Source organism: Maylandia zebra, linkage group LG16 (genome assembly GCF_041146795.1).
Source record: "Maylandia zebra isolate NMK-2024a linkage group LG16, Mzebra_GT3a, whole genome shotgun sequence".
Classification (NCBI taxonomy): Eukaryota; Metazoa; Chordata; class Actinopteri; order Cichliformes; family Cichlidae; genus Maylandia; species Maylandia zebra.
The window spans coordinates 22,118,697-22,145,564 of record NC_135182.1 but is presented as its reverse complement, the minus strand read 5'-3'; the positions used below and the strand labels follow the sequence as shown (position 1 = coordinate 22,145,564).

At 40.6% G+C, this 26,868-nt stretch overlaps 1 protein-coding gene across 5 annotated transcripts in view; it reads left to right on the top strand.

Annotated features, from left to right (window-relative positions):
• The window catches only part of LOC101470620 (plakophilin-4), a 92,194-nt gene that overhangs the window by 35,003 nt on the left and 30,323 nt on the right, over window positions 1–26,868 (top strand). For 3 of the 5 annotated variants that reach the window (XM_023152635.3, XM_012920299.3, XM_004555388.4), the window contains exons 3-7: window positions 11,697–11,809; window positions 18,413–18,447; window positions 25,062–25,193; window positions 25,619–25,812; window positions 26,187–26,751. In XM_023152635.3, coding sequence (XP_023008403.2) covers window positions 11,697–11,809; window positions 18,413–18,447; window positions 25,062–25,193; window positions 25,619–25,812; window positions 26,187–26,751 — 1,039 coding nt within the window. The remainder of the gene's footprint in view (window positions 1–11,696; window positions 11,810–18,412; window positions 18,448–25,061; window positions 25,194–25,618; window positions 25,813–26,186; window positions 26,752–26,868) is intronic. The other 2 variants (XM_014408274.3, XM_012920300.3) reach the window with 1 other exon arrangement.

Sequence of the window (26,868 nt, the reverse complement as noted above, 5' to 3'; positions counted from 1 at the left end):
TGAAAGCAGCTGGTGTTGTACAGCTCCGAGTTGTTTGCTACCGCATTGATTAGCCTTCCCCTCCATTGAAGTATGAAAGGCTTTGGCTGGATCTGCCCCTTTGACCTAGGTAACAGCCACGTCACCAGGCTCCTGATTGGTTGTCGCGGCGCGATTTGACGCTGGAGTTCAGATTTTTCCAACTCGAGCGGTAGACGCGAAACGCGCGTATGCACAAAATGCAACACAAAAACTCACGCGCGTGGTTTTATTCGCGAGTCAAACGCGCCAGACGCGCTACACTGACGCGCGTTTCACGCGTTTTGGCGTTTTCGCGACGCAAATCTGCTTCCGAATTTTCGCGGGACCCGCAATCGCGCGTCATTGCGCCTTTCCATTGACTTTACATGTAAACCTGACGCTCTATTCGCGTCCATCGCGTTCGGTGTGAACACACCGTTAGTGATAGGGAGCTCATTCCATCAGGAGGGGCTCAGAGTAAAGTAGAGACACTTGAGATTACTTGGATGCCCCTCAGACACCACCTAGAAAGAGGTGTTTCAGGAATGTCCTCCTGTGGGGAGATCCACTGCAGAGATGATATCTCTAGGGTGACTTGGGATCAACTCGGTGTACCCCCTGGAGTAGCTGGAGGTGGCAGCTGGGGAGAGGGAGGCCTGGGCATCTCTGTTTAGACTGCTGCCCGTCGACCCAGACCCCAAGCAGTTGGGTGTGTGGATGCATCTATGCATGCGTTGTTCAGGATTTCTTAAAATCTTCTAAATGATTTAAAAATCATTCTTACCTTAACTGAATCTTTCAGTATACATTATCTTTTAGACACTTGTACAAGGTTCACTTTCAAACTAGCTGTGATGGGCTGATGTGAGGTAAGTTCAGGCAAATGTTTAATGTTCTGCAAAAGGTGGCTCTATATTCAGAACGTCAAATCATTAGCACAGGGAATATAGTTTAATTGCCACCAAATAATTTACTAACTGAAGCATTCAATTTATTGTTGCATGTTGATTACTAGATTGCATGCATATTTAAAGAGAACCTATTATGCTAATTTCCAGCTCTAATGTTTGAACTGTACTAGACTAGCTTTGCATAATTCAAAGCTCAAAATAATTAGTGGTGCAGTCTCTAGATCATCCACTGATTAGAAAAGGATTTGACCAACTTTCTGCTGATTGGTTGTCTTCTGCGCACAGTAGGTTTGAACAGCAGGCGAGTGGTGCTGCTGTACTCATAGCCAGAACTGTGTGCCTGTCCACTCGCATACAAAGCCAAAAGTTTGGATAAAAAAACTGTAGCTGAGAAAATATTGTAATGTTAGGAGACGTTTTGTGTGCCCAAGATGTGATTTAACATGTGATGAACGTACCAGGTTAAAGAGATTTAACCTCACGGAATTAAAAGAGAATTATGAATGAAATAACTCAAGCAATCTGACATCAGTATAATGTCCACAATAACCTTGGTTTCAGTGAACAGAGCCATAAGTAGTAAAAATGTACTGGTACAGCATAGAATTAGATTAGATGGCAGGAATGACCGAGATCTGTACCAGAAATCCAAATGTTCATGGAGCCAATCCTCTACTGCAGGATAATCCTGCTATGACCTTGAATTCCATATCTGTCTACAGACAGTTAAGTCAATTTATTCTCTATAGAAGAATGTCAAACATGATTTTAGTAGCTCAGCAAGTTTTCGCTTTAAAAGCTTGTAATGTTGTAATAAAAGTCTTAGCAGAAATGATGTTCTATTGTGAGCTTGCTGTTCCATTATTATTTGTTAGTATAACTGTGGACTTTTGTCATATAATGAGCTTTTGCATTATAAAAAGCTCTGGAACAGCTGTGGGTGGTAAAGTAGTTTTCCCCGTGATTCACCTATAGCTTATATTCTCTTACCTCAGCAAGCCACTTTACTGTATTTATAAATGTCTTTCTCTGCAACATAGCTATTACAATTCTGCTATGGTGGCATGCTGCTGCAGCCAGTTTCCTAAAACCTTAGTATTTAGCAAGGTGACTTTGTGGCAGGTTTTGTAAGTAAATTCCCTGCGTGGTTCCTCCAGGTCTGTTCGCACAGCCTGCTCTGAGGCTTGTTCTCTTCGCTCACACCTCAGGCCTGCTTTTCTGTCCCTGCTGCTGCAGAAATCCTATAACCTCTGCTGTCATTCTCCCACTGCGTAGTTGTGTCTGCAACACTGCAGTGTGGGTGCTGAGCTGTCAGGGCCCATTGCCCCTTAATGAACAATCATATTTTTGTTACATTCTTTAAGTGGACAGTCTATATCAGTTACCTAAAATGGATATAAATGCTGCAATTGATTGTGCATCCTACACTTTCACTGACTGACAGTCAGATCAGATATTAACCACATCTCTTACTAATTAGCAAGTTGCCCTGAAGAAATCACTTGACTCTGCACCACCTCCTGCTCGGCTGTTGTACGTGCTCTGCTACATATGCTACAAACAGTGATGAAAGTATTAGTCATATCTGCATATATTCGACAGCATATACAATAAATTGAAATGTTTTATAGGCAAATATTGGCTGACGGATACATATTGGTCGGGCTCTTTCACCCATTACGACTTGATGTAAAACATTCCTCTACAATCAATCTTTACAGTGATACACCTGAACTTTCAAAGCATTAGATATGCATTAAAATGGATGGAATGATGTATTCCGGTTTCCCAAATTGAAAGTTGTAAGCAGAAATACTCACCAAGGTGATGCTGGATGCAGAATATTCTTGCTGGGTTTTTGTTGAAGTGAAGACATAAATAAATACAGTACACTGTTACTAATTCATGAATGTAAAAAGTAATAATAATATACAGATTAATAGAGTACATTGTGGCATGTTTAAAATTTTATGCAAACGGTGTCAGAAGTTAATGAACTCATCTGTTTTTAATTGACCTTAGGACATGTAAGGCAGCTCGTGAATGGTCATTAAGGATTTTTAGATGATGATGTTTCCAAAGCTAATGAATTCTGACTATTTAAATGTTGTTGTAACAACATTTACAACCATTGACTCCTGAATAAGATTGTAAATTAAAGTTAATTAATGGCTGCTAAGCAGCACAAGGCCAGAGTTGTTATGGCAGTGCTATGGACAAGTATTATAAAATATAATGCTTTAGGTCCGCAGTGGAGCCAGGGTGGCTTCTACTGTAGGACAATGAACCCAAATGATACTGCAAACTCCACTGCTTAAAGTAATGGGAGTAGCCTCCTAACATTTAGCACCCTTAAAAAACTGTGGTTAGGGTTTTAAGTGGGATGCTTGAAAATATCAAGCAGTGATCTGTAAATGAAAATGTTTTATAAATTCAAGACTAAAAGGAGCCCACTCAGGTCTGACTCAGTAGGATGCACAAACTTTCACATATGGTGTATTTACTGTTGTAAGTTCATGAAAAGTAGCATTTCAATGTTTGATATGTTTGCTGAAAGGGTTTACTATTCTTTCTGTTTTTTAAAAAAAGAAAAAATGTGTAGTGTGCACATGTGTTTTAGGTTTACACTATAGTTGGAGTGGTTCATGCTGTAGTTTGTTTTCTTTGTGTTGTAGAAGTATGCTGTTTGCGAAGAAGTCATTCTTTTTTTTTTAAAGGCATGTGTAAGTCAGTGTTTTGTTTTTTTTAATGAAGCTACATGACATTTGAGATGTGTGTGTCTGTGTGTGCGCAAGCTTCTTTTATTTATACACTGTTTGTATGCTGATGCAGCATTGGGGTTAAGCCACTTCAGGCATTTCTGATGGGTCTGTACTGTCAGCAGGACCCCTAGATAGGACGTGGGAGAGTGTACGTTTGTAGCATGATCTTCTGCCACGTGTCATTTATTCCTTTAGGGCCTTTTTAAGGACACAAGGGGACAGGATCTGATTCAGCACTGTGACTACAGGCAGATCAGGCCAAACAAGCTCATTGTAATGACAAATAAAAGCACTAGTAGGTAGAGCAGGGCGATATGGCCAAAAATATTTATCACGATATATATTTGAAAATTTGCGGTAACGATATAACCGACGATATAATTGATGCGAGACAAAATACAACTCCACAACATTACTAGCGCAAAAAGACAACCTTCCATTTATTTTCACTTAAACAAGAAGCTGGTTTTTATGTACATTAAAGCTTTATAAAAATGTAACAGTGCAAATGCAAATTCCTTGCTGAAAGTTTAACCAAAAAGCATTTCCAGTAGAAATGGGCTGACATATCCTGAGCATAACCATGTATAATATCCACTGAAGTTAAAAAGAGGTGCTTTGCAACATTAAACTGCAGTGTGCAGTACGTATTTTTCGGACCATAAGGTGCACGGGATTATAAGGCACATTAAGCGAAACAAAGCAGTCAGATAAATCAAACTTTATTAAACTCATTCTTCTTGCTTCCTCCACTTCTGTACCATTGATTCATTAATGTTGAATTCTCTGGCAGCTGCTCTATTCCCATGTTGCTGCAGTATATTAATGACTAACCTCGTATTGTGGATGGATTATCTCAGTTGTTCTCCTGACTGAAGTTTGGTCCGTTTACAGCATCCTGCCATGCGATTGCATTTGTCTCTAACCATGAAGAACCTTCACGTTAACTTTTATAAGTGGAAAAGTGTTAGTGTTCGTCCTTCAGCTTCACTGTTTATGTTATGCTAACATAGCTGTGTCGCTAGCGATCACGTAGCACATCATTATATACCAGCTAGCCCAACTTCAGTAACCCTGCAAACGTCGCTGCTGTTTAGTTTCCTGTCTTCATTTATGTTGGAAGTGATAGCAGAGCTGTACGTTTGATTTTTTTCAGAAATCTCTCAGTCAGAACATGCAATATCATGCTTAGGTAACTAGCGAAACTAGCGAGCTAACTTCCGCTAGCTTCCTGCTAACTTCTAACTCCGTTAAATGTAATAACTTTTGTTTTCATGGATGCCTGGAAGTTAAACTTTATAGTTACACCTGGTAAAGCAGCAATGCTGATCGTTTTATTAAAGATGAAAGAATTTAGACAGTTTTTAACTCTAAGTGATGCTGCAGTGTTGTTTGACCTGAAGTATACGGAGTTTAGGACCCAGATTACTCCCAGATTTAAGAGCATCTTAGTCCGACAAATATGACAATAACAACGGCTGCTTGCATGTTCTGCAAAAAAATGTGCTTTGTTGTGTATCTGATGGACAAACACCAAACCAGTTCCACATCACGGAAGTTGCACCATTTTTACAAACCAATTCTGGTTCATCTGTTTCACTCAACAATCGGCCATGTGCGTATGAAAACAAAGGCACTGCGCATGCGCGTTTTACTCCCATTCTATCGCGATATTTCATTTTCCTATCGTTGCCTAACATTATACCGGTATTACCGTGAACGGTATAATATGGCCCAGCCCTACTAGTAGGGCCCTGTTGGCACATGAAAATTGGTCATCTGTTGTCCCTATCGTCTCCTTCCACTTGATACCAATAGAAGCTTAGGCTGGGCCCAAAATCTTTGTTTAAGCTTAACAAGTTTCTAATGGTCATTACTGCTGTGCTTGGCCTTATTGTACTGGGGTGAAAAGAAAATATATTAATTCCACAGAGCAGTGACTTTTCTCGTTTTTCTTTCTCTTCCTCGCTCTCTCTGGCTCATATGAGCCCCACTTATGAGACTGATCCTTGTCCCTTTTTTTTTTCATCAGACCATGGGTCCCATTTTGGCACACAGCCCTTTGTTATAACAAGGTAATTATAGACGCACTGAAGTCATGTTCATAATAGCCTTAATGACTCGTGCAGGATAGGGGAAAGTCTATTGAAATGTGTGCAAAAAAATGAAAGCTCTAAAACACTTTTTTGCTAAGCAGAGCCTGAGGATGTGATAATAAAGAGGCATTTATGGCAGCAATTCTTGGTGCCAACTGAGAGGCCATTCTCTCAGCATGACAAGAATGATGCCTTGTTGTTTTAATGCCTGACTATTTATATATCCGTCTTGAATTGATTATTGGATCATTGGATTGTCGTATCTATCTACAGTCATAACAGTGTGCAAGAAAAGCACTGTAACCTACACTGTAACATGCATGGTAACCTGATGTGCAGTGTCCTAGAAACATTGCATTGATTCACTGTGTAGCAGATCTTAACAGCACTGATAAGTGTATTTATAATAATATGTCATGTAAGCACAGTATATTGATTAGCACAAAGAGAATAACAAAAAGTAATGGGTTGCAATTGTATCTAGCTTGCTCACATTGCTAATGCAATAGCAGTGCTGCCTCAGGCATATTCAGATTTTCTTATTTTCATAGCTCTGGCAGTCGTGTATGGACTCAGCTCTGAGTTCTTGCCGCGTCCCTGAAAAAACGTAACGCTTTGTTCAAGATTTATTAGATCCAAATTCAACACGATCAGCTCGGTTTCACTCATAACAGCAGAGCAATGCAGAGATCACAGCGCAAAAGCATGAATGCAAACAACGACATCGCCCACGGCATAGGCGTAAGCTCTACGGAGATTCACTCAGTACCATAAATTAAGTTGTCAAACAGGAGAAAATACCTGGAAGACAGAGCTCCAAGCTGGAAACTTTGGACTGTCTCCATGCTTCTCCATAGTAAGAAAACAACAGGGTTGGGGTGGGCTTGCAGGCAGTGTGTCCACCTACTATAGGCTGGGAGAAACTCTGAATATCAATAGTGACAGCCTTATGGCTGCAGCAGATGTCTCTCTGTGCTGTGCCTGATCAAGATCATAGACCAATTCATCAGTGGGATTAAAGAGCAGCCAGTTTCTGTGAAGTATTTAAAAAGACACAACTGTGTCTGTTTTGCTTACACGTGCCAATGTATAATAAAAAACTTTGCAGCCTGAGATGAAGTTGCTGGACTCGAGAAGGACGCACGTTGCCAAATAAAACAATTGGATTATGAGCTTAGGAGAAAGAAGGCATAGAACTGCTGGGCCAAGAAGAGTGACATTTGCAGGAGCAGGAAATCTCTCAAATCACTCTTCGTTCAGGCAGTAAACAAAACAGTTTGGTGCGTGTTTCTCACCATATGTTTGAGTCTTATCCATAAGCATCTGCCAAAGGAAGCATAAAACATTCATAACTCAAGCTATACCCATGCAAGATTATTGTTTTTTAATTTAGGTTTATACATGGATGAAATTGCACATATGTCTATGTATTAGTCTCATTTATATTTGACTGTATCAAGCCAGGCCTTGACCCAATGCTCCCAGACTATCACTGCTAGTGGGAGTGTGCGCTTTAAATATATGAACGGTCCTGTCACCTCGATGTTTTATACAGACTCACCATGCTCTTTATGAGGTAGACCTTTTTTACCTGCTTAATAGCAGTATTTAATATCTAATTTGCCACATCATCACATGGTAACAATACGGTTCATTTAGGCATGTATATGTGGTAAAAAATGACCTGATAAAGTTTAATTAGAATGCAGAGTAAAGGTGATTTAATTGACCTTAAACATAGCGTGGTTATTGGTGCTAGCTGGGTTGGTCCAAAACTGCTGATCTAATGGGATTTCTCAGCATCATTTCTTTGGGTGAAAATGGCTTTTGATGCCACAGCTGAGGAAAATGACCAAACTGCTTCAAACTAAGGGAAAGGCAAATTAACTCTAACACTCTTTACAACCAAGATATGCTGATGAGGATCTATAAACGTACAATACATCAAACCTTGAAGGGCATGCACCACTGCAGCAAATGATCAAACCAGGTGGTGCTCCTTTCAGCTAAGAAGAGGAAACTGAGGCTATAAGTTGCCCAAAATTGGGACAGCAAATTGTAAAAATGTTTTCTTGCCTGATGAGTCTCGATTTATACTGCAATATTCAGATGATAGTGTCAGAATTTGGAGTATAGACTACTGGTGAGTGCATAAATGTGTGGGAGATTTTGGGCCCTTTAGTACTAGCTGAGCATTGTTTAAATGCCACAGCCTACCTGAATATTCTGGCTTTGTCCATCTTTTTGTGACCACAATGTTCCCATCTACTGATTGCTGCTTCCAGTACCATAATGGGCACTATACCCAAATGACCTCCACAGGCACCAGATCTCAATCCAGCAGAGCACTTTTGGGATGTGGTGAAACAGGAGATTCGCATCATGGATGTGCAACCGAAAAATCAGCAGCAACTGTGTGAAGCTATCAGGCCAATGTGGATTTCCTTGAAATCTCTTGAGAAATGTTTCCAAAAGCTTGTTGAATCTATGCTGTGAAGAATTAAGGCAGCTCTAAAAGCAAAAGGTGGTCCAGTGGGGTTTTAGCGAGGTGGCTGATGAATATATTTGTGTGTCCATATGAATTATCTCCCCTATAAATGTCACTGTCACCTTATGTTCTCTTTCCTGTGCACAGGTGCCATACTCACACCAGAGTAATTCAAGATTTGTATCAGAAGGAATGGGGCTCTGTTTGAATCACTGCACCTTTTTCTCTCTCTGCTTGTGACTCACACAGTTGTCACTAGCATTCAGTATCCTTCTCTTAACTCTTACTACTTGTTTCCTCTGAAAATTCTTCTTATATAAACTAGCCCTCTGCCACATTGGTGATCACTTATACCACCTCCAGACTGCAGATGCAGCACGTGTTCAATCTGCAGTGAACCACTTGACATTTAAACGCTAGTTTAATTAATTTTTTCCCTCTCGATTGCGGTGCTGGGTACTGTACCAACCTCTTTCAACCATGGTCGAGATGAGGGTGACTGACGAGAGTTGACCCATGCAGTGGACCCACCCCCAGTTTTGGTTTTGCCGTGTTGGTCTGAATGGTGTTCAGTCCTGGGGCTTGAATGAGAGAACGGCCTGTATTGTTGGTAACCTTCGCGCTCTGTGTGCATTTTATTTTTTTTATCAGTAGCTATTTTGTAACAGCTAACTTCTTAAAATGAATGTTGTGTCAGAATGTATCAAACCCGTTGACAATCTGCGTATGTCTAGTTCAGAAATTCATTTCAATATTTGTATTTTGACTGCTTACACTTAGCTCCATCTGTCACAAGAAAACTGAGAATGGAAACGGGAGTGACTGGTTGGGATGAAGGGTTGAAATTGGCAATTTTCATGCGACTAAATCTCTCAGTAGGGGTTATGTGTCACAGAAAGGATTGATGGCTCATTTCTTCCTCTAAGTAAAGTGTTGCTGTGGCCACCCTGTTTCCGTCCTGCTTTGCTGTATGTGCGCTCTGCAAGCTTGTAGGCATATGCTTGTACCAGTAACGAGGAGACGATGACGTGATTGTTTTTGTTTTGTTCCTGGAGAGTCTTCCTACAAAAGTCCGCCTGTGCTAGGCAAATAAATGATTAGTATAATATAAAAAGACACAATCTAATCTGCAACTTGAGTCTCAGCAATGACAGTCAAGAGCCAATCAAATTTAAAATATGAATACCAGACAAAGTGAAATTTAATCAGAGATGAGTGACAAAACATGATTGTTTAGTTTATAGAACTGCCAGTATATATTTTAAAAATCTAAATCATGCATTTACTTTTTGTTTACCCCTCAGCCTTTGACTTCAGATAAGTAGCTCTGGTTTTGTAGCTGGATTTCTTTTCTTTTTTTTAACTTAGTGTTGTGTGTAACCATGTGCCTCTATCACTGCTGCTAATACTTTTACTGTCTGCATTTTTACCTCCATTATTTTCTTTTCCATTTTTCCTTTTTTTCTTCTTTTGTGAGCCTTGAAAGCACTTTGGATCAACTGTGTTGTGTTTGAAGTGCTTTACAAATAAGGGTTCCACAAGGAAGTAGAACATAACAGCTTTCCTACCCGCTTACTCTCTCTCACTGAAGTCAAGCTTCACATATCTGCAACTGAGGTAGATTTCAGGAAAGAGGTGAGCAGTGGAGAGTACAAAGTAATAGTTTGGGGGAGGGGTGGGCAGAACATGTCTACAATGTAGAGGGAAGTTTCAGTTCACCCCCAGGGAAGAGTAGGTGTGAAAAGTAGGCTGGTCTTGGTGCTTTAAACTGACTAAATTTCCTCAGTCAGGTCACAAAAGGAGGTGATAGGCAGGTAATGTGTTCGTGTGTAGATTTAGCTGGCTGCGAATAAAACTGACCGTGGTTGTGCGCATTACTGGAATGGCTAAGGAAAGGATTACACTCTAAGGACACGGACATTGCGGACCCCAAAGCCAAGTGTTATTCCTGTTGTATTTCAGTGAAGTCTGCTTCGGTTTCACCTGAAAGGCGTAGTTGTTGGTCCATTGTGTGGTTACAAAGAATTGGCAGACACACGGATTGTCCACAAAGATCCTCGTCGATGTCATTCGGACCCAAAGAGGTTCTAGCGTACGCATGTATGCAGAAACTGCAACAAGCTTTTAAGGATAGCGAGGGAACGATTGTCCTATTCATATACTGAGTTATGTTAACTGAGGTCTCTTGGAAGAAAAAAGCAAGTGTAGGCTCTGCTGCTATCCTAGCAGTGTGGTGAGTACAAAACCAAAAAAAAACCAACCCAAAATATGCAAATGGGTGTATGTGTGCAGTTATTTAGTCTGTACCAAAGACCTTGTGTGTGTCTTATGACTGTCATGATGCAGTGCTTGGAGCTAGAGATCTGTGCAAGCAATGGCCTTGTTCAGGCTAGATAATTAGTCAAATGCTGATTTCTCCTCAACTCCCATAGGAACAGTGTCACCTAGGCCAAATATCACCTATTGAAGTGGTGCTTGTCTGTCTGTGTGGGCTTGGAAAATTGCATTGCTGTGTAGGCTCCAAGTACATACAGTTTGTTCCATACGTTTTTGGACAGGGGACAATATTTCTAATTTTGGCTCTTGACATCATCACAGAGGATTTCAAGTAAAACAGTCGACATGTAAGGAGTTTGATAAAATAGTTGCATTAACTGTTTGGGACTTACTGCCTACAGTGTGTAAAAATAATAGGGATCTGTTGAAAGACATAGAAAACAATAATCACAGTAATGTTTTTTGTAAGTGCATAATCACTTCATTAATAAAGATTACTGTTTTATTACCTTAAAATGAGGCCTTTATGTTTATTAATTAATGCCTGTGGTGCTCTTCACTTTGCTCACATATGGCATAGACATGGTCGGCTAATTTATCTGGTTATTTTTAATATCTTGTTAAACCAATCTATGCAGTCAGATGACAAAACCTTGGCTGTTTACAGTTACAGAGAATGCAACATTGCATTTGGGTGGACATGATGAAATGAATATATTTACAAAAACCAAAAGAATTTGAATTTATAATAAATAGCTTTTAAAAACCTAAAGATATTAATAATCGCTGTATGTGTGAAGATGTTGGTGGAAGGTTTAATTCAGCTGTTAAGGAATAGATGGGACTATTTACATACACGTGCTGTTATCATTATAGTAAGAAAGAAGCAGCTTGTTTTCTAGCTATTGTGTGTTCTCTTCAATGCTTGGAAAATGAAATATTCGTGATTGCGTCTCTCTAAGGAGATCTCTGTAATCTCATCATTAACCTATGCACAGTGATGAACCACAATGACATGGAGCAGGCTGCCAACTGTTAACTTTCCCCTCCCATATTGACTTCATATTTTTCATATTTGCCAATCGAAGTCCATATTTCTTTTGAGCGAGAATGTATTTCTGACCCTTGGTCCCCCGACTGTCTTTATTGTGTTTATGTGCAGGAGCTTCAGTTTGAGCGGCTAACCAGGGAGCTGGAAGTGGAGAGGCAGATTGTGGCCAATCAGCTGGAAAGATGCAGACTCGGAGCTGAGTCACCAGGCGCTGGTAGCAGCAGGTAATGAGAAGAGAGACACACACACACACACGGAGGAAGCCACAGTCCAACACATGGCTTTTCTATCCTTCACAGCAGTGGCCATACTCTGTGGTATAACCTTATGGCATTATAGCATTGTGATGGAGCATCCCAGTATGCTCAATGATGCTCAGTGATTGGACTATGAATCTAAAATATTTCTCCGTCTTGTGCTTTAATCTGAGATGAACAGAATCAGTCCTTGCATGTGCATGCGTATGTATGTATGCATTTATATGTGTGAGCACGCATGATCGTGAGGTGTTGTTTTCTCAGCGACGCATTGCTGTGAGTGACTTGGCTCTGTGAGCGCGTTCCCACTTCATCAGCAAAGACACTAGGTTGCCTGATCATCACACCTCAGTGACCGCACATTCTGTCCTGTCTGCTGTGGCTCACACATGTCAGGTTCATTTGTAAGGCTCGATATAACGTTGAAATATCTCAACAGCCTCACAAGGCAGCTGCAACGAAGTTTTAACAGCAGTCTTATTGTCTTCTGCTGTAAAATGCATCCATGGTCCTCTTCTGTCATATGTAAACAACAAACCTTCTGCAGCGACAGAAACAATAGAGGCAATGAGCAGTAACAGTTGCAAATGCACAAACCAAAATACTTGCACAGTATGTTTATTATTGTTTTTAGGGCTTTGTCACGTAACGTAACTGTAAATGTTACTGTCACAAACACAGGACTATGACTAAATTATTCCTGTTTGAGAGAAACAATAATTGGTGTAAACGCTTGATAATTAAAGTTGTATTACTGTTTGTTTTTTAATGTTCTGTTTTTGATGGCGAGTTTTTTTTTGTTGTTGTTTTTTTTTTTAAATTAAAACTAAAAATGAAGCACTTCAAAACTGATTTGTACCGAGGTTTCCGTGACAATGGTAAAAGTTCATGCATCGTAAACATGAATCCTGTTATAGTTGCACTTTTAGTATCTTAAGCTGAAATGAGAGTAAGAGAATTTGTGAGTTATGATGGGAGTTATTTGTGTCTTTCATTTTCTTTGAATGTCTGGTTTACTGAAACGGCATACTGCTATACTACGAGTATTTTACTTGCAGTTAACCGAGCTGTACTCTGTCTGGTTTAGTCCTAAGTATTATGTCTCTTTGTAAGGTTTGATTCCTGAGTGCCGCTATAAAAATAATGATGAGATCACAAATTATGTAAACTGTCTTTGCACTTGAAAGATCGGTGGTTAGATTCCCGGCTCCTACAAGTGTGTATTTAGGCAACGCATTGAACCCCAAATTCAAACTAATGAGCGTGTGTGCCGAGGAGAAATGCTAAAAGTCCTGCACGAATAGTGTCAAAGTGGCCTGAGTGATCAGAAATGACAGAAAAGTGCTATTTACTCATTATGTTGTTTGGATCATGTGGTCAGAGCTAAGGTACAGTCATCTTTTTGTTGCACTGTACTCCTGTAAACACATGTATTTTTACTTTTTTTAATCTTCATCATATAACCAAAAAGAAACAACTACTTCTAATTATTGCTGCTACAGGTGGTTCTTCAAGCTTCTGATACATCTACATGCATGAAACACCAGAGCTGCTGCTGCCTCTCCTTAAACATCTTGCACCATACTATGCCCTCTAGATGGGCATGTAAGGATGACAGGAGTTGTAGCTCTAGTGTAAGGTTCCACCCTACCCTTATCTATGTTTATCTAATAGCTTAAATCTCTTACATACTACATCCTTCTGTATAGTGCTTTTTATGAGTGGGGGGCGAGCTATTTTCTTCACAAGTGGTCAGTGAATATAAATTCTGATGGCATGTTGCTACATTCACTCTCAAATGGGCCGTAACACAATTGGGATATATCTGGATACATGACACTTTGTTTCAAAAGTAGCTTTAATGGCTCTCTGAACTTTTCTGGCTTTCTGATAATAAGCCCTATGCCCTTAGATAGTGCATTCTTGCACTCTAGCCTGCATAACTCTAAAAAGCACTCACCTACCAGCACTGCTCAGTAAGTGTCCATTTCCCCTTTGTCCCTTTTTTAGAGGGGTGCAGATATACAGCGGCTTTAAGTGCTGCCAAAGAGGTGTGGACAACAGCTCTCTGAATTATACACAGCCCCAGTAATTACTTTAATTTCCTCTTTCAGAAAAATGTTGTTTGGAGCACAGTTTTAATGAGTCCAACCACACTATGGTTGTTCTTTATTCGTCCACACAAGGGAATATTTATAAAATGATTCATATATCAAAATTAATTTTGGGAATAAAGCTTAAGGACAGAGCAGTCTTTGTTTACTCAACCTAATTATTCCCTAAAATATCAAATCTTGTGTGTGCTAGACACAATGAAAATATCACCCAAATCTGTTTTGTGTAGCTTTCAGCTCATTGTCTTGATCCACTGGTCCATAAGTGACATTTGGCTTGCAAAACAAAGTGTTTTTCAGAGTAGTTGGTGGATTAAATGAGCCAAATACCAAAATCCCAGGCAATGTTGGACATGCAGTCGTCTCGTTGTAGGCTAAGTGTCACTTAAAAAGCGTCACAAGAAAAAACTCGACTGAATTGGCAGACACAGGTTGTTGCTGTGGTTTGATTTTAATGAGGCTTGCCCTATACCTCGGTTGTTAGGACTGTCAGCTTGGGACTTAAGGCTTTCCGTGTATTTGCTACGATAGTAGTATGCTGTTTCTGTCTTCATAGCTATTAGTCACCTACTTATCTTGCCTCAGATACAACTCGGATACCTCTTTACCGCTTTAGAAATCTTTCTTTTTTTCACATTGCTAATGCTGCTGTTTGCACTTCTCTTGCCCACAAATTATGACATTTTACTGGCCTTCCATTCACTCATTTTATCTTTTAGCGCCATATTCTGTGTTGTGCATGTAATGGAACATGCATTTGTTGCAAACTGTTCAGTATGCAGTGTCTTTGGGTTGATATGCTCTCTGAACCAAACTGTCAGAGATCTCTTTATGTTGACATGCCTGTGCTCTTAAAAAAATGCAAGCACCACCTGGATTGCTTGGATCCATCAGCTGCATTTTGTTAGTGCTATCTACATGTTTGTCTCAACATTTTGTTGCCATACCTGAGCCAAGCACAACAGAACATCCATCAATTAAAAAAAGAAAATGCTTAAATAAAGCAGGGGCATCTGGCGCTAGAGGCTATCCCAGCCAAATTTGAGCAAGAAGTACATCTTTGGGTGGTTTACCAGTCAATCACAGGCCTAACACAAACAAAAGATTCACATTCACACCCATGTACAATTCAGAATTACTAGTCGAACTCAAAAGTTTGTTTTTCTGCTGCCTTCCATTTGAAGTGGTGTCAGGCTTTCCGCTCGGTGAAGTCTGAGTAGCCACACCAACCTCGATTTTGCAATTCGAGATGGCAGCTGCAACAAAAATGGTTTTAAGACTGTAAAACTATTGTGCATGTGTCACTAGTTAACCTGTACATTGTGTTCATACCCAAGTATTGCTACTGATGGCAAAATTTGTTTACCATGATATGGAGAGAAAACAAAGCCTTTTTTTCTGACTGCTACTGAATTATGGTCAAGTTGGGTATGACATCACTACCAGTTCCAGTGTCCAACTTCCTTTGTATTAAGGTAAAAGGAATGCTGGCTTAGTCTGTGGGCAGAAAGTGGAGCATCCAGAGGGAACAAGTGTAGGCACAGAGAGAAAATGCAACCCTAAATGTTAACAAAATACAAAAGATACAAATTCACATAAATATGGTAACTAAAGTCAGCAAAATATGTATCTGTCTGCAGGACTGATCCAGCCTTCCTCCCGCTTTTCCTTCTTTTCTGTTACCAAACATCAGGATTTGCATCTTCCATTTATTCCAGTAGGAAAGAGTTGCAAGAGTATTTGAATGTGAGACAAGGTACATGGATAGAAGCAGAAATGCCTGGTATGGGCACATTCTTAAAATTTAGCCAGCCTAGTCTGACCCTCTGAACAAGTTAATTGAGTTTGAATGAAGTTTGAAACAATGTTATTAGCAAACAGCCAAGTCTGCAGTTTAGGATGCGTTTTATTATTTAAACTTAATTTATTCCCAGTGTCTGTTGGCAAAGTCCCACCTAAATATTTGCCTCTAATCATCCAGCCCTGCTCTCATCATGCAGATCACAATCAGTGTTTTGGTTGAGCTTTGTGATGTCTGTTTGAAAAAGCATTAAATTCAATTTTCTGCGAGTTAAGTGTGCAGGGCTTTTTTTCTGATTTGTTTTCAGTCTCTTGCATTTTCTTTTGACTGGGTGCCTTTTCCCCCCCACCATCATGGATGCCCGACAACTCATCTTCACCTGAAATCTACTGCTGTAGATAGTCTTATGCTAACATAAGACTAATGCATGATGTTTTAAAGCCTGTATATGTACATGTAAATATAAACACATCAGACTGAGAGACTGAAACCACCTAGGACCCTATAAAGAAAACATACAACATTGCTTTTCACACCTTTCTTTTTTTTTTCTTTCAAGTAAGAAGACGAATGATATGGTTGTGGCTCGGGATTTGCGAGTGAATGGAGATTAGCCTCGAGAATTGAGGTCACACTGATTGGTTCAATAGCACAGCAGGACAACAGCAGAGGTGACAACACACTTGAGGGGTTCGGATTGGAGTCATTACATTTCGCGACACCTCCAGAGCTGGCCTCCGCCTTCATTTGTACAAGCAGACAGGGGGTGGCCATCAAACTTCACCTCTGGCAAACTTAACTAGAAGATGCAACCTCCACACCCAGCCAGCCTTTCATTAGCCAAAAGGACTGATGGGAAATAAAGTGTCATGTCACAGTTAGGCCTGTTGTGTATCACCATTGGCACTTTTACTCTCACTTAGCAGCGCCTTCGCTCTGCCTGCCGGTCAGCATGCAGCACGGGTGGCGCATAATCGTTACGGTAGCCATTCTTCTGCTTTATCTCCCATGCTTCAGTGAAGCTCAGCTCGCCCAACTTCCTCTTTTTAATTGCCTGCATGCTCATTAAAATTCTAAGAAAGTGCTTCTTAAAGCTCATTTAGTGTCACCTTAACTGGGAAGAAATAGCGGCAACACTTTGCTTGATATTAATGATTGGCAAATGGAAGATCTGAAAAAGAACGGGGTTGATGCACTGCTCCGAGGTCTCCTGCTTGGCCTCTGTTTCTTGTAATAACTAACTCTAGAACAGGAGAGTGAGTGGTTTTTACCTTTGATCAGTGATTTGATGTTCACACATACTTAAAATAATAAGTTTAGAGTCCTATTTAGTACCTGATAACTTGCTCATCTGTTCCACACTGCTCTTTCTTCTTAGCTGTATTCATTTGAGTCCATTCCATCCGCTACAATGTTATTTGAATTGTCTCTTACATTTTAGTTAGCTTTGTAACCACACTTTGGTTATTTGAAGCTTTCTAAAACAAAAAATTACCTGCTATAATTTAGCTTTCAGTTTGTTTCAGATCATGTTGTAGTTTCAGCATTGTAATAAGAACTCTAGGTTAGGATTTAGGACTATCATGATCGAGGATTTGCACTGAACTGTAACTGGCCTCTTTCTTTAAATAGAGTTAAGTAGTTAAAACTGAGTAGCCTTTGGTTTAAGTCTTGGGATAAACAAAATATATTATAATAATTTTTTGAAAAAAGGCTTTCAGTCATCTACCTGGAAAAGAAAACAAATTGAAATTTAGGAAAATTAAGGCCTCCTATATACAGTAAAGCCTACAAACATCAGACGCATCTAGGACAAATGGGTTTACTACTAAAGCTAACTGTACTAGAAGCTTGTGTCATGCCTTTCATGCCAAAAACGCTCAGTGCAGTTGATTGGTATAAGACCATTTATATTACTGCACACTGTCACTGGATTCTTTCTGATTTTGTTGCTTGGTACGGTCTGTGTTATTCCCAAATAATGGACCCAAACTGTGATTTCTCTCTGGCTGGATCATTATTCCCCTGCATTACTCTCTGGAGGGTGACTACCTCTGTGGGATACAGGCTCCACTGGAATAAATACTGGTATTCATGTCAGGATTATGTCAGCATGTCAGGACATTGAGCTTAAAGACAGAGGGTGTGAATATACAATGTGATTACTTTTTGATTTACTCAGAGAGAGTTTCTCATGTGTCTGTGCTGCTTCAGCTCCCTTCAGGTTATATTCCATCCTTCGGCCGTTGACTTAGCATATTTACTAAATGAATGAAATGAATGTGGAAAAACAGCTGCCAGTCCTGCATGTGTGTGTATATGTATGTGTGTGTATATGTATGTGTGTATGTATATATATATTTTTTTCTTTTTTATGGCAGTGTGCAAACAAAATGCTAGCTGACTCATTTAGATTTCATCTGAGATGCAAACAGCTCCACTTTGGCAGCATCCTTTGAACCTCTAGCTGTTTTATCTCAAAAGCACTGATTACCATCTCTAATCTTGTTGTAAAAGGCACAAGTAGATGAGGCTCCAAGGTGTCTCATCCAGATGATGTCACTCATATCTTCCACTGTGGTGTCTCTGGTTCGTAGTGCATATATTCACCTTTTCATCTGTTGTTTTTGTTTTTTCTTGTTTTCTCCCCCACAGCTCATCTGAGAAGTCCCTACCTTGGAGAACTGCAGGTAATTACTGAAATGCTATTGCTGCTCATAAAATAATTTCTCATTTTACGCTGTGTCCGTTTACATTTATATTTGGTGTCTTTTATATCGGCGTATTTGCAGGAGTAATCAAGAATTGAAGCAAACACTCCCCCATTTGAGTCTGTACCCAGACCTGAAATTAGTCAATAATTAGTTAATAATTACACATGCCGCAGTGCTAAAACATTACGGGCCACGAGGCTCACCTACTTTCTCAAGGGCACTGACTGCTGTGGTTAACGTTCATACTACAATACATGGATTATTCAGATAAGCTCTCTGAAGGTTTCAAACTAAAAGTATTTAGTAAAAATATTTTCTATTTAAAACTGATTATTTTCTTGTTGGACCTGTTAGAACCTGAGAGAACAACATGCAGTTTATGCAGTGTTAGTGAGTTATATCGGCTAAGCTAAGTGCTTTTCAATTCTCCATTTGCAAAGCAAGGGCTGTGCATGTATCTAGACTTGATAAAATGTACATTTTGTGTGTTTGTGTGTGTGCATGGTGTGCAGTACAGACATGTTTTACATTTCCACAATAATCTGTGCTAATACAAGTGTTTTCAACCGCGCAATTGACAGCCCCAGGCATGTTCTTGTTTTAATAGTTACTTAAGCAATTTCTGCCCACTCAGATGAAACGCCATCATTGGCAGGTAGCAGAAAACTTTCTCTCAAGACCCCGTTGGTCTGTTTGTTTAGCCCGCATCTTTCAAGGATGTTTAGGCGACAACAGATAATGGATTAAATTTACTAATGTCTTTCATGGCTTATTAATTGCATAGTGGAAGACTGACTTTCTGCAGTGGTCATTAATCTTTTGTTTTCGATCCCATCAAAAGAGCCTTTGGGGGATAGCCTTGTACATATGCAGAGGGAATATAAATATCACACGGGTTTCTCTTTTTCTGCCCGAGTCCCAATTTCCATGCTGAATGCATTTCATTAGGGTTACAACTGAGTCGGGTACTAATCGCTGCCATTGTTTTTCTTTGTATTGATTTCTCATTGTGTTGTGGATGATAAATGATAGTCAGATGCGGTGATGTACTTTGTCCAATCTAAATGACTTAAACTCAAAATGTGTGGCACAGAGTGTAATGGGCCACAGTTTTCTCTGAGGCTCATCGGCCTCGTGAGCCATCGTACGTCTCCACCGACTGAGAGATCGGAGGGGAAGTGTTACTGTAGAAACAACTGTCTTAGCCTCAGGAAAAGTCAGTGCAGTCGCACCTCGTACATCTGCAAGAAGAGAGCAAGCACCCCAGAAATGGAGTATTCTGATTCTGATTCTGATTTTCTCCTTTTTCTGTGCTTCGTCTGTCTGTTTGTGTTTCGATCCCTTCTCTTTATCAAACATGCATTTGTCTTCATGCTGGCAGTTCAACATGTCAGTATCATGTTTGACTTTTTAATACTTCATTTAATGACCAAATTGTTTTGAAAATAAAAGGCAGAGGCAGTTTTATATGTAGAGTATAGCTAGGTGATAAGCATACAGTGATTGGATTGTTATTGTTGTTTAGGTGGAAAATTGGAAAGTTGGGATCATCTGCTAAAATATTATTCTTCAGTAAGCTTCAGAAAGTGTTCCTAATACCTCAAAACTTGTAATGCTTTTTTTGTGAAAAACATACTTTTTTGTCAGGCAGCTTATCTTTCCCAAAGCAAAATGATAAGTCGTTCCTGTAAGTCATTGTAAAATTGCACAGGTTGTTTTTCTTCTGTGAGGGAGCTGTGAACTGTTCGGTTTCCATAAAGCAGAAACTGAGTAAAGACCTGGCATTTTAGAGATCACAAACCCATCTGGGTAAATATTCAGTAAGCATAATTCAGGATTAGGAAGAGGCACCTCCTCACCAGTGATCTGATTACATGTATACAAGACTCTCTACCAAGAACAAGAGTATCAGGATGCATTCCCACATATAATGAAGCTGAGATCCATTCAGACAATTACATTTATTGTCGAATAAACTTCTGATTCAGATTAGATTAGATTAGACAGAACTTTATTAATCCCTCGGGTGGGTTCCTCTGGGAAATTCGATTTCCAAAAAAGCACAGCACCGACAGAAGTTACAGAGTTACAGAATATTATATATATATACACACACACACACACACACACACACACACACACACACACACACACACACACACACACACACACACACATATATATAAATACAGAGACAATATAAATAAAATATACGAAGGGAATAAATAGGAATAAAAAATAAAAATACAAGTGAATTGCACATTTCAAGTATTGAGGTCTATTGCACTGTTGACTATTTACAAAAGTATTGCACAAAAGGTATTGCACAGTGAGGTGAAGAGGCACTACAGCTTAGTTGTTCCCCCCTCCTTTGTCCTCCTGTTTCCCCTCCCTCTCCCCTCCAGAGAGGAGTTAAACAGTCTGATGGCGTGTGGGACAAAGGAGTTTTTAAGTCTGTTAGTTCTTGTCTTTGGGAGAAGCAACCTGTCACTGAACAGACTCTTCTGGTTGTTAATGGCCGTGTGCAGAGGATGCCTAGCATTGTCCATAATGTCCATCAGTTTCTTTAATGTCCTTTTCTCTGCCACTGTCACCAGAGTGTCCAGCTTCATGCCGACCACCAGATTCACGATTCACCAGAATAACTTCCTTATAACTCTTCTTTCTCGGGTAAATCATTGGTCAGATCTGTTCACCATGCATTACTTTGTGAAATGATTCTTTGTGTATAATTTGTGTCATAAAGAAATCTTCTAAGGTAGATTGAGAGGGAAGATTCATGTCATTAGACGGCCCAGCCAGTATAAAATTTCACAGTTGAAGATACTTTTAAAAAATGCTTTGAAGGTATGCCTAACATAGTCCCAAGTTCTTCAAAAGACATAAAGTTATTGCTGATCGCTGTAGAGATCAGTCCTGGCTGTACGCTGTATTGTCCAAGACTCGTGGGATAGCTCTAGCTGGTCAACAAAAACATGATCAAAATTTGGGAATAAACAACTTTAAGTGCAATATCAAACCGTGACATTTTTAATGTGTTTTGGAAAAATCAGTATACAGTGCTGTGTGTTTTACAAGCTATTACAGCATAAAATCACAGAATAAATGGGCAAACACTACAGCTTTGACACTGCCTGATATGTAACAGCAAATGCAACCACCCTGCAAAGTGAAATAATAGTGCTTGAAACCAGCAGTTATTGTCAGATCATCACAGAGGCACCTGGCCAGCTGTCCACTTGAATACACTCCACCCCTCCTCAATGCCTTGAAGACACAGAAATATAAGGCTGTACATGGATGGATGTTTTCTATAACTATAATAGATTTCTATCAATTAGGGTTTCAAGAGTCATTTCTTATTTGATGTCAGAAGGGAGAAAAATTCCCAGATTTTACATATTGCTGATTGATAGCAGTATGTTGCTGGGTGGAGTGATACCTCTTCTAATTATTTATTTATTCATTTGTACATACATCATTCCAGTGCTGTAATAAGCTTGTTCACACGAGACATGTGCTTGTGTGTTTATTTCAGGTGGATAAATTAGCTATATTTACAGAAAGAGGTAAAACGTTCAGATAAAAATATTTAAAAGGAGAGCATTTTTATATTTTACCTGCTGCTGCTCCCTCGGTGTTGGCTCTACATGCATAATTCGTCACCTGTGATGTAACATTGTAAGCCAACAGACTTGAGCTTTGCTGGTCCTAGAAAACAGAATCACAGGAGTACCATATAACTGTCCCATTGACCCAAATAGAAAGTGGGCGTGAGGGTTTCTGGCACACAAATGAAACACTGTTGTGTGCAGCAAAATGTAGCCCATATCATAAATAAAGTATTTATTGGAGTGGTAAAACAGGTTTTGACTGAAATATGATATTCGATGACCTCTCCTCTCCCCTTAATAACGAGTTTTGACACCTCATTATAAATCAATAAAGAATTTGATGACCATTTGAGTAGTTTCTTCTTCTTCTTTTTTTTTTTTTCCTTTCAATGGGCAGCTCATAGGTAGAGACCAACCTCGCTCTCTTCTGATGGAAAATCTGGGATTTTGTTCTATAACTAACCCTGCAATATGACAGAAACCACTCAGTTCAGAGAAGAGCTTCAAGGGTTATTCCTAGTAGGCTTTCAAGGGGAAAAGAGGCACTCTGAGCCAAATCCTAGAAGATTATTATTCTACATTCCCACTTGGCTACTTTTCGCTGCTCCCTTGCCACAAGGAGCCGCTACGGAAGGTATGTGGCCACGGTTACCCTTTGTAACACAACCCCAAAGGGGATTTGTGTCACCAGCTACAAACAAGCCAGTGTTGACCACTACAACGTTGTCCATGCAACACTTATGTTTTCATTTAAAACACCTTAGTCCTCACAAGTACGGACCCGCAGTAAATGGTAAATGGTGCTTTAAGAGTCCCTAAGAACCCCAAAGCACTTTACACATTCAGTCATCCATTCATTCACACACACACATTCACACACTGGTGATGGTAAGCTACATTGTAGCCACAGCCACCCTGGGGCGCACTGACAGAGGCGAGGCTGCCGGACACTGGCGCCACCGGGCCCTCTGACCACCACCAGTAGGCAACGGGTGAAGTGTCTTGCCCGATTACAAGGCGAACTCCCAACTCTTGAGCCACGATCGCCCCCGCAGTATACAAGAAAAGACACCCACAGAGGACACCAAGCATTTTTCATTATCTCAGCATTGACCAGTGGTACACACAAGGACACACAGCCTCAATAGTCTCAGTAGTCTCAATAATAAAACAAAAGCTAAGGAACCAGCTAAAACGAAATCATTATTGGGTGCTGAAATAAATACTGTTTCAATATTTGTAACATTGATTTTTATTTTTTTCCCCACTGTTTGGCCCTTTCTTGCCTTTTGCATCCTTGGTAGATTGGTAATACGACTTTTTTTTTTTTTTCACTTTAATACCTGGGCTCTAATCCTGTATGTGCTCATATCGATTTTCAGCCTCGGTGTCAAAATCTACTTTTCTCATATGTGACGTCCCAGTGTCACTCTTTCTTTTCCTCTGAAAATCCAGTTTCTGCATCATTTTCCAGCACATTAATTAGCTGGAGACACAAACCAGAAAGATGCTCTTTAAATCCAGGGAAATAAATTGTTTGGGGAAAATAGGAAACACACGAGTTGATTGTTTGGGTTCTGCTTGGTGCTGCCCACTTTACAGACATTCTACATTCTTATCTAATGCATTGTTAATAGACAAGAAAATGTAAAAATTGGGGGCAGAGTGCTTAGACATCTACTAGTGGGATTAGCAAAGCAAGGGCAAGCGGTAGAGATAAATGTTGAGCTCTAAAATAAGTTTTGAAATTCACTGCTGGGGCCTAAATGTAAGAAGTGGCCGCTGCTCTCCTCTTTAGTCAGTAGTTGTGGGGAAAAAATAACTATCCGAAATGGATTCACTATGTGTGTAATCTTCTACACAGATCAAAAAGGCTTCTGTTTCGCTCTGCACTTGCGCTCTGTGTCTATTCCAGTTTCTCATCTATTTTGCCTTTTTGGCATATTATTTATCAGACAGAGTGAGCGCTTGGTACAAAATGTCCTAAACAACATGCTGTGTGTGTACCAGACTAAGAGTCACTGTCAGAATTCAGATTGTTGAGTTGTTTGATGTCTTTGGCTAATAAATGCCTTTTCATCTTTGTTGCAAACTTAAAAATACATACACAAAAATGTGAGCGAGTATCCACGTATTAAATTGCACTGACACAGTTGACACAGAGTTTGTTGTAGACTGGACTCTCTGAAGCCACATGGGGGATGCCTCTCTCACAACAGGCCACCCCCACTGTGCTTTCTGACAGTCTGACCCCAGATCTGCTTTGATCTGCTTTGACTCAATCCCTTCAGTAAATAGCCAAGCACCTTTAGTCCTCCAAAAGTGGGAGTGCAAGATGCCAGGTTGTCAAATGCACAAAGCCTACATGTCAACACATTTATTCAACAGGTCAGTTTTGACAACAAGGCGGCTCAGTCACAGGATTCAGCTTTCATTCACACGCTAGCGAACCGAGCAGGATCTGACAAATTCAGACCACCAATGTTTGTCTTCTTCCTTCCCTTCATTCACTGCCAATTGTTCTAGTGATTGCAGAGGAATCCATTGACTCTGGTCACGCTTAACTAGATTGTGACTGTGGAGAAACATTGTGCACAGAGACATTAGACAGCTAATTTCGGCTTCTGTTTGCCTCGCTCGTTGTTGCTGTGCGTGACGCGAGAGGGGATGCAGGGAAATGTTAGAGCTGTGAAACGATTTAGAGCATGGCTGTATACACAATTGAAGTGACATGCCGCCCAATTTTGACTTCCCAAATTAGTATGGTAGTAAAATTTAATGACTCCAACTGTATACAAGTGTGAAACTAATGTTGCTGAAATGACCGTCTTATTGTTTGCTTTCAGTTCCATAAAATATCGACTGCTTTAACGACTATTGTAAACTCTCAGTCCCAAAGACCGAAAACTGTGAGATTATTTCAGACCTGAAGCTCCACCTCTCTGCCTGACTTTCTGCTCTGCCGTGTCTTCTCAGATGCCTGTGCCTTGGGGGACACAAAGTCTCGGGTGACTGACAGCTCCCAGTCCCCGAGGTACCACATCAGGACGGAGTCAGAGCAGGTGTCTCTGTACTCCCCGGAGCAGTCCTCCCTTCATGAAAGTGAGGGTCTGTTGTTGCCTTCTCTCTACATTCTGCAGCCCTCTCTTCTGCTCGCTTTCTCTTGCCTCAGCGTTGTTCCACTACACTGATGCCAGTTTTGAAAACAATTTTCTTTAATTTTATACCTTATGATTACACTCTTTATTTTTATTTTTTGTCTTTCACCGTTATATTCTTCAGGATAAACTGTTATCAGTATAAGCATAAAGTATAAAAGTGTGCCATATTTACCATGGCACACTGAGTAATAGCTTGACAAAACTGTTACCCACCCCCCCTGCTGTGCCATTTGTCATTAGTAAGGCTATCCTAAGTAAAGGTCACATCTGTTATGAAACCCTTTATGATGTGTCCCTGTGCCTCTAACCGCTCTCCATACTCTCCCCCAGCATTTCATTCTCGTCTGTCGTTTTTCTCTCATTATCTCTCAGGATCTGGAGGGAATTCGTGTAACTCAGCTCAGATGAACTCGTACTCGGACAGTGGTTACCAGGATGCCAGCAGCAGCTACCTCAGCAGCCAGAACCTGGGCAAGGCTGAACTAAGGGTGCAGCATTCCTTCCCCGGTGCTGGCACTGGCACACTGATGAGGAATGCCAGGGCTGAGGGACAGGCTTCAGCCCAGGTACTGACGGTTGTTTAAGTCAAGATTTATCTCATCATACGTCTTGTTCGAAGGGTCGTGAAGTTTAATTGCTCCAGAATTGCTGTTGAGTTTGTTAGTGATTTATGGCTTTAATGCACAGAGGGATCGAGCACCACAACCTAATCACGCTTCTTACAGCTTCGTGTATAGAGAATGCTGAGAAACCAAATAGCGCCGTCACACAACAGAGGAGGGGAGCACAAGGAAAATAAATATGTCTCAGAGTAAAGTCATGCCCTGTAATGAATTGTTTTATGCAGCATGTCATTATTATTACAGTACATAATTTTATAGCTCCTCCTGAATGTAAACTAAACCACAGAGCCTTTTTATTTTTTTTCTCTTGCTTGCAGGTCACAACAGCAGTGCCTGGCCGAGCTATGCGAAGGGTCAGCTCAGTGCCTTCTCGCTCTCACTCGCCAGCCTACGCGAGCAGTATGTCCCCCTCCCGTGGTTCCCTGCGTACCTCAGTTGGCAGTGCCTACGGCTCCCCCATTGTTACAGAACCCAAACCCCTGTCCGCCATCTATTCTACAACATTGCCCTCTGCCCAGCGAACCAGTACTACGGGCGGCGGTAGCAGTGGCTCACCCTACAACACTCAGAAAAACTCCCCCGCTGCACTGCGTCGCATGGGCTCCACAAACTCTCGATCTAGCCGCACCACCTCACCCTACCAGGCCTCAGCAGGGTCACCCTCGGGCCGCATGGGCTCACCTCTGACGATGGTCGACAACGTCAACCCTCCGCTGACTAAACAGCCTACTCACACTTCGTCTCCAGTCAGGGCTAGTATGACTGCCGTGCCCCAGCACTACAGCTCCACTCTGCCCCGCTCCCTGCTCCACAACACCGACCCCTACGGACCCCAAAGTTACGACATTTACGAGAGAATGACGCGACCTGACAGCCTCGCAGGTGCTCCGCTGCACACACACATACGCACACACATACTTGCTCTGTACGGTGCATCAGTATTTTATATATCTTCTTTTGAAAGTCTCAGCATAAAATTACTGACGCTTTAATATCAAG